Here is a 7,208-nt window from a genome sequence, read left to right as displayed (position 1 = left end):
CATTAAAAGAGACCCAGAAGGTCACTTCATAATAACATTACACTTTTTCAGGTATGAGGGCTTTGTTTCAAAGATATCTATCTCAAATAATCCTTCTGCCAGCTGTGTGACAAGGCTGCTAGAGAAGCACCCAAGTCTCCCTACCCAACTCAATTCATTCTCTCACTCTCTCTCTCTCCTTCTCCCCACCCCCCCCCCCCCATTCCAAATCTTCTGTGGCCCTCAGGGTGCTATGTACCCTCCAGGATCTTAGGGTAATATCTTTACACTTTCATAGTACCATGATGGTTTTGCAATTATAATAAGGACCACAAGAGGCTGTTGTTATGCAATATTAAGTGTGGTCCATGGAACAAGAAGCAGGACCCTGGCCAGTGCCCATGCCTTCCTATCCTGTAGCATCACTGTCAAAAGGTGGAGACTTACAGGGAACAATGATCAAGTCTACATCCTCAGGAAGAGCCACTGAGGTACGATGTACAAAGAATGATGGGCACATGGTAAAAACTGAGGCTTCAGACTTTCCTGGAATGAAAGTGTATAAATGGTGTGAGTAACCATGTGAAAAAATGTTCCATATGACAATGTATTTATGACTATCTATGAAATAAGAACAAAGTACTACAGTGATATGTCACTTGAGAATAAATAAGTCTTAAGAAATCAATGCTGCCATGAAATAAACTGGAATTTACAAATATTTCTGATCAATGTTGGGGAAAAACAATGTGAAGCTAGGAAAATGAGAAAGACAAACACTGTCTAGGTAATAGATGTAGCAGAAAGCTTAATAAAATGGTTACTTAACTTGCACAGAGATGCTGAACTCACAGAAATGGAAATTCCAGGACAGAAATAAAGGAGCAATTTCAAAAACGACAATCTGATGAAAATTCCAGAATTTCTAATTTTGCGTTTTGGGGCCTAGAAATCAAGGTTACTTTTTCAACCTCAGATTAATTATCCAGTGTTTATCTGCCATCCAGACAATCTTCTCAGAGCCCCCTTTATGTCTCTGTTCCTGAGACTGTAGATGAAGGGGTTCAGCATGGGTGTGACCACAGTGTACATCACTGAGGCTTTTGCACTTGACTGTGAGCTGTGGGTACTTGCAGAGCTGAGATACACTCCTAGGATTGTACCATAAAATAAGGACACAACTGAGAGGTGAGATGCACAGGTGGAAAATGCTTTATACTTCCCCTGAGCTGATGGGATTGCCCATATGGATGACACTATCTTAGAGTAAGAGTAAAGGATCCCAGCCAGGGGACCAACAGCCAGTAGCACAGTTTCAAAGTATATCACAATGTTATTAAGAAATGTGTCAGAACAGGCAAGTTGGGTCATCTGATTGAGGTCACAAAAAAAGTGGGGGATTTCTAAGTCTGTGCAGAAGGACAGCCCCAACACCATCAAGCACTGTAGGAGGGAACCCAGGGCACTGATGATAAAGGACACCAGGACCAGCAGTCCACAGAGCCAGGGGTTCATGATGACCAAGTAGTGCAGTGGGTGGCAGATGGCCACAAACCTGTCATAGGCCATCACAGTTAGGAGAATGTCATCCAACACAGCAAAGAGTATGAAAAAATACATCTGTGTGATGCAGCCTGCATAGGTGATGACTTTGCTCTGTGTCTGGATGTTCAGAAGCATCTTTGGGATGGTGGTGGAGGTGAAGCCGATGTCTACCAGGGACAGGTTGGAGAGGAAGAAGTACATGGGTGTGTGGAGGTGGGAGTCTGAGCTGACAGCCAGGATGATGAGCAGGTTTCCCAACACAGTGATCAGGTACATGGAGAGGAAGAGCCCAAACAGGACAGGCTGCAGTTCTGGTTTGTCTGATAGTCCCAGGAGATGAAATTCTGACACTCTAGTAAGGTTCCTTGGATCCATGAGGTGGAGGTAACTCTCAGGAAGGGGGAAAAAAAAAGGAGTAATTTTCATACACACCTGCATTACTAGCTTAGCAGTGATGCTACAGTTTGTAATTTGCAGTCAAGAAATTAATTTCAGCCATTGGCTGATGTGTCTCAGGGGAGTGAGTGCTGGCATGCAAACTGAACAATCTCCAGTTTGATTCATGCCTAGGTTGTGGGCCAGGTCACTGGTTGAGCGGGTGCAAGAGGCAACAGCATGTTGATATTTCTCTCTCTTTCTCCCTTCCTTCCCCTTTCTCTAAGTATAAATAAGTAAAATATTTATAAAAAAGAAATTAATTTCAGTATTTTGGGATGGACTGTTCCCCTCTACGAGTTTTCTGTGTCATCTTAGAGCTGGATTATTTATTCCCACCTCCTTTTTTCCTGTGGTGTCAGGTATACTTCAGTTTCAATGAGAAATATATCATGTACTTCCGGAATGTAAATTGAGTGCTGACCATGTTTTAAGCACTCCTTAGGTTGTGAGTAGAAGGAAGAAGACAAGTCCCTATACATCAATATTGGGGATAGAATATAGAAACAAATGATAGAAACAAATTTAGCATTACAGATGGTGACAGATCCTAAGAAGGAAATACGAAAGTAGGTCTAAAGGAGAAAGTGACAAGGCCATTCTATTTCTCATGTGTTTTTAGGCAAGACCTGCCAACAAGGTGTCATTTAAGCACAGAACTCAAGGGAGAAAGAGAGGGAGATCAAGCTTATGTGGGCAAGTGTGTGCAGGCAGAGGGAACAGCGAGTACCAAGGCCTTAGTGAGGAGCTGCAGGAGTTTAGTGATTTGCTTAAAGTTAATATCAGAGTTTGTGATGGGCCTTGAGAAAAATTTTTCAGGTTGCTTCTAGGTGGTGGTCTCAACCAGAAAGGAGTTTGCCCAAGTAGTGCTTTAGGGGTTCCTGCTAAACACCTACAATTCACACACACACACACACTGATTCTTATCCCTCCCCAAACGTCAATGGAAAAGGTGACAGAAACTAGCTTAACCCACCACTTCTCCAGTTTCAATGGGCTTATGAAGTCCCCAGAATTCCAGTTCTAATGCAGAGTCTGATTCAGCATGTCCTTCAGGCTCAGAAAAGCTGTGTTTCTGACTAGGGCCCAGGTGGTGTTGATGATGCTGCAGGTCCTGGTCTGTGGACCACTCTCTGGGAAGAAAGGCTGTGGTTCTGTATTAGACTCAGTTCCAGGTTGTTCTAGTTCCTGTGATCCAAACATTGACTCTGCATGGAGTTGTGAAGGAAGAGTGTATTCACTTATTCCAGAGGCTATGATTAGATCTGTGCTTCCTTTATACAAAGGCCCCTGGGTGACACAAAACAATACACATCTGAAAAACCTTTTCTAGCAGGGAAAATAAGGACTTCTGTATGATGTCCATGCCCTGGGCCTAAGCACCTTGGAATAAATATTTTTTTCTAGCAAGAGGAGGATGAGGGTAGCAGATGGAACAGGGCTGCTACTCAGCTGACTTTAAGGAAGAGGATGAGCAGGATCATCCAGGGGAACTCAGTCAGCCCAGTGCTCCCTTAGATGCAGAGAGGGAAACCAGAAGAGCATGTGTCACTGCTGCCTTTGATGAAGGAGGAAGGGCCCTGAGGCAAGGAATGCAGGTGATCAGAACACAAACTGGAATTGGGAGGAAACAGATTGTGCCCTGAGTCTCCAGGAGGAGTCCAGCCCTGCAGACACCTTGAGATTAGCCAGTGAGACTCGAGCCAGGCTCTGAGACCCAGATGTGTATGGCCATATCTGTGCTCACTGAGAGGGACTGGTGTGGGAGCACTTCCCAGCAGTCTCGGCAGTCCAATAGTGTCAGTCATCCAGTGACATGTGATGGAGGAGCTGAGTTTAAGTGTCTCCTTTCATTAGCTTCCTTGGGTAGGCATTTTACTTTGAAACACCACAGGAAGTAGAAAAGAAAATTTGAAATGATTTGGAGATATTGCACCCTGTAAGCTTGGACAGTGAAGTCTTCTTGGCATAAATTGAAATAAGACACATTAATGTATGTGAAATTAAGATTTAAGGTACAATGTGTGACCTTAATTTTTTTTATCAGTGAATTGTCAAAACTTGTTGGTCACCACACTATATACTCTTTGGTGGAACTCGGTCTGTCCTCAATTTGTATTCCCCACGAGCATGAATCTGTCCTTCAAAGCATAGAAATGTGGTCACTATGGGAAAAGGCTGAGTGTGCGGTAGGAATTTCTACTAACTCTTTTAATATAGAAAATGAGAGGGTACAAACCCCAACACATAGGCAGCCTTGGCAGTAGTGAAGTATCACTATTTAGTATTCCTTTTTACACTTATTAAATAATTGTCATATGTATACTCAGCTTGAGAGAAGATACTGCAATGTCTGCCTCACTAACTGCTGCTGCAACGTGCTATCTACCTCACTGGTTGGATCTTTGCAATGAATAGAAAACATGCAGAAATACATCCCATCTTACAAATTTAGTACAAACACTCTCACTTCACTGAACTGCCTCGCACACCTAATGTTCTCTTTCCTTCTCCCCGAACAGCAAAACTCATCAGATGGTTTTCATTTTCTTGCAACCATTTCCTGCATCTCACTCATCGAGCAGCGTCTCCCCTCTGGACTCCCAGTCCCATCACCTAATTGTCAGCCATGGCCCTGTGTGCAGATTCAAACTGATGCATCCTTATTAACATGTTAAGTAAATTAAGTATAAATTAGTTATCTAACCAAGAATACAAACAGAGATAATCTGGTCTCAGGGCTCAGCTGATTAGGGTCCCAGTGACTCAGCTAAAAGTTCTCAGGTTCCAGCCTCTGTGACACTTTCCTGATGTACCTACCAGGCTCTCAGACCTCCTTGGATGGGCTTTCTGAAAGGAAGGTCTCTGTGTGTTCAAGTCAGAATTGGTTCCTGGATGGTGGATGATAGAGACTGAAGCTCTGTCCCACAGAAGACAGCAGGAAGGATTGAAGCATCAGTTCCTTAGCCAGACTTAGGAATCAAAGCAACAACCATGTCCCATATACCAACATTGTACAAGCTCAGGTGTTGCATGGGGAGATATTTATTGTCTCTGTGTATCTACTCATCAGGCATATTTCTGTTGTGTTATTCCAATTTTTAAGTGCATGATTTCCCTCTGGGCATCTAGAATAAACAGAAAGAAAATTTCTCCTAATGGTTCTCAGATCCCAAGGGACTAGGTTAGAAGCCAGGTAGATTTAGATTTTATGACCCCTTGTCTTGCATCTCACCTGCTTCCCAGAGGTCTCATCTCCTACTACTTTATTCAAACTGTGAGTTACCATTTTCTCCACAGTTTGAGACTGTGGAACCTCTCAGGACCCAGTCCCTTTGATCCTTAAGCACTGAATTGTGGTGGCGATACAGCCCTGATGTGTCCATAGCTTTGCTATCCCCTCTTCAATGAGTGGAGAGCTGTGTTCTTTTCATATGGAATTCTGGCCACCAAAATCTTTTCCTTATTGACACATTTATCAAAATAATTAGAGATTTTGTATTTATTTCACAAACTAAAAGCTGTGATTTGGTGTCTCATTAAAAATATGTTAATTATGACAGGTACACTTTCATAGTTTTATGCCATTTTATCTGAGCTTAGTACTTTATAGATTTTGTCTGGTTTAATTGTTTGAAAAGTCTATTCTATGAGGCATTACTCATATGAACTGCATTCCTTTTTGCAGAAATGGGGTGTAGGGTTTTAATAACTTGCCAGAAGTTATCAACTAAGTGTGCGGTGGGCCTTGATTGGAATCTGTCAGGTTGCTTTCAATTTAAACTCTGGGCCAGTGGTTCTCTACCTGAGATGATTTTGCCCCTGCAGACATTTGGCAACATGTGGAGGGAGTCTGCTAAGCACCTACAATATCCAAGAGAAGGAATTATCCTAGCCCTTTTGTTAGTGTGAGAAGGTGAGATAGCCTAGTCTAGACCAGCAGTTCGCCAACTTCAAGGTACATATAAGTCATCCAGGATTATAGTGGAAATGCAGGTCCCGGTAGGGCAGAGTTCCTTTGAATCGAACAAGTTCCCAGGCAGTGTTGATGCTGCATGTGCTGGTCTGTGGGCCACATGTTCTAGTAAGGCTGTACCTGCATTAGAGTTGAGTGTAGGTAGTATAGGTCTTCAGGATCAAAAATTATTTTGCATGTAATTTTGAATGGATAGTGTTTATACACTCCTTCCAGAAGCTGTTATAAATTCATTGTTCAGACTTCTAGCCAATATGGAGGCATAGGTAGACATACTGTGCCTCCTTGCACAGTCAAAACCAGGACAAAGACAAATTTAAAAACAAAAAACAACCAGAACTGACAAAAAATTGAACTTTATGGAAGTCCAACAACCACAGAGTTAAAGAGGAAACATTCATTCAAACCAATAGGAGGGGAAAAGACAGGCAGCCAGGTAGAGAAGACTCACGGCAAGGTGGTGGCTGGTGGACGGGGTGAGGCATTAGCTGGCAGACTGGGTGGTTCCACATTTGCGTGCAAATAAATCAGGAGGAACAACTGGAGAGCGAGACAGACCATGCAACGCAGGGCTCAAGGGTGGGGAAATAAAGCCTCAAAACCTCAGACTGAAAAAACCTGTGAGAGTTGAGGAGGCGGGAGAAATTACCAGCCTCACAGGAGAGTTTGTTGGAGAGACCCACAGGGTTCTATAACGTACACAAACCCACCCACTGGGAATCAGCAACAGAAGGGCTCAATTTGATTGAAGGTAGTGGGGGAAGTGACTGAAAACCGGAAGAGAGTAGAACAAGGGACATTGTCCCCTCTCAGACCCCTCCCCCACATACAGCATCACAACGGTGAAATGTGGGCTGCCCCACCCTGGTTAAAACTTAAGGCTCAGCCCCTTATTATATAAGAGGCAAGCTGAGACAAAAAAAAAAAAAAAAAAAAAAAAAAGGTCCTAATGAAAGAACAGATCAAAGCTTCAGAAAAAATACGACTAAGTAATGAAGAAATAAACAACCTATCAGATACACAGCCTAAAACACTGGTAATCAGGAAACTCACAGAATTGGTTGACTATGGTTGTAAATTAAAGAAAAAGTGAAGGCTATGAAAAGTGAAATAAGGGAAAATAAATGTACAGAACACCAACAGTGACAGGAAGGACACTGGTAATCAAATCAACGGTTTCGAACAGAAGGAAGAAAAAAACATTCAACCAGAACAGAATGAAGAAATAAAAAATCAGAAAAATGAGGAGAGGCTTAGGAACCTCTAGGACAAC

The 7,208-nt window shown here is 42.8% G+C and overlaps 1 protein-coding gene across 1 annotated transcript; it reads right to left on the bottom strand.

Moving 5' to 3' along the window:
• Positions 1-304: 304 nt before the first annotated feature.
• Positions 305-4,911, bottom strand: LOC112305161 (olfactory receptor 7A5-like). The gene is made up of 2 exons (XM_024560868.3): positions 4,780-4,911; positions 305-1,914 (listed from the first exon to the last, which is right to left on the bottom strand). Exon 2 carries the CDS (start codon positions 1,897-1,899, stop codon positions 961-963), a length of 939 nt encoding a protein of 312 aa, XP_024416636.2. The 5' UTR covers positions 1,900-1,914; positions 4,780-4,911; the 3' UTR covers positions 305-960.
• Between the last annotated feature and the right edge of the window lie 2,297 nt (positions 4,912-7,208).

The sequence above is a fragment of the Desmodus rotundus genome, chromosome 9, assembly GCF_022682495.2.
Source record: "Desmodus rotundus isolate HL8 chromosome 9, HLdesRot8A.1, whole genome shotgun sequence".
Taxonomy (NCBI): Eukaryota; Metazoa; Chordata; class Mammalia; order Chiroptera; family Phyllostomidae; genus Desmodus; species Desmodus rotundus.
Note: the sequence above shows the minus strand (reverse complement) of the source record. Positions and strands in the feature narration are given on the sequence as shown.

What these genes read in the sequence shown, in the direction of transcription:
- LOC112305161 (XM_024560868.3), bottom strand. Translation starts at nt 1,899, where the DNA reads ATGGATCCAAGGAACCTTACTAGAGTGTCAGAATTTCATCTCCTGGGA.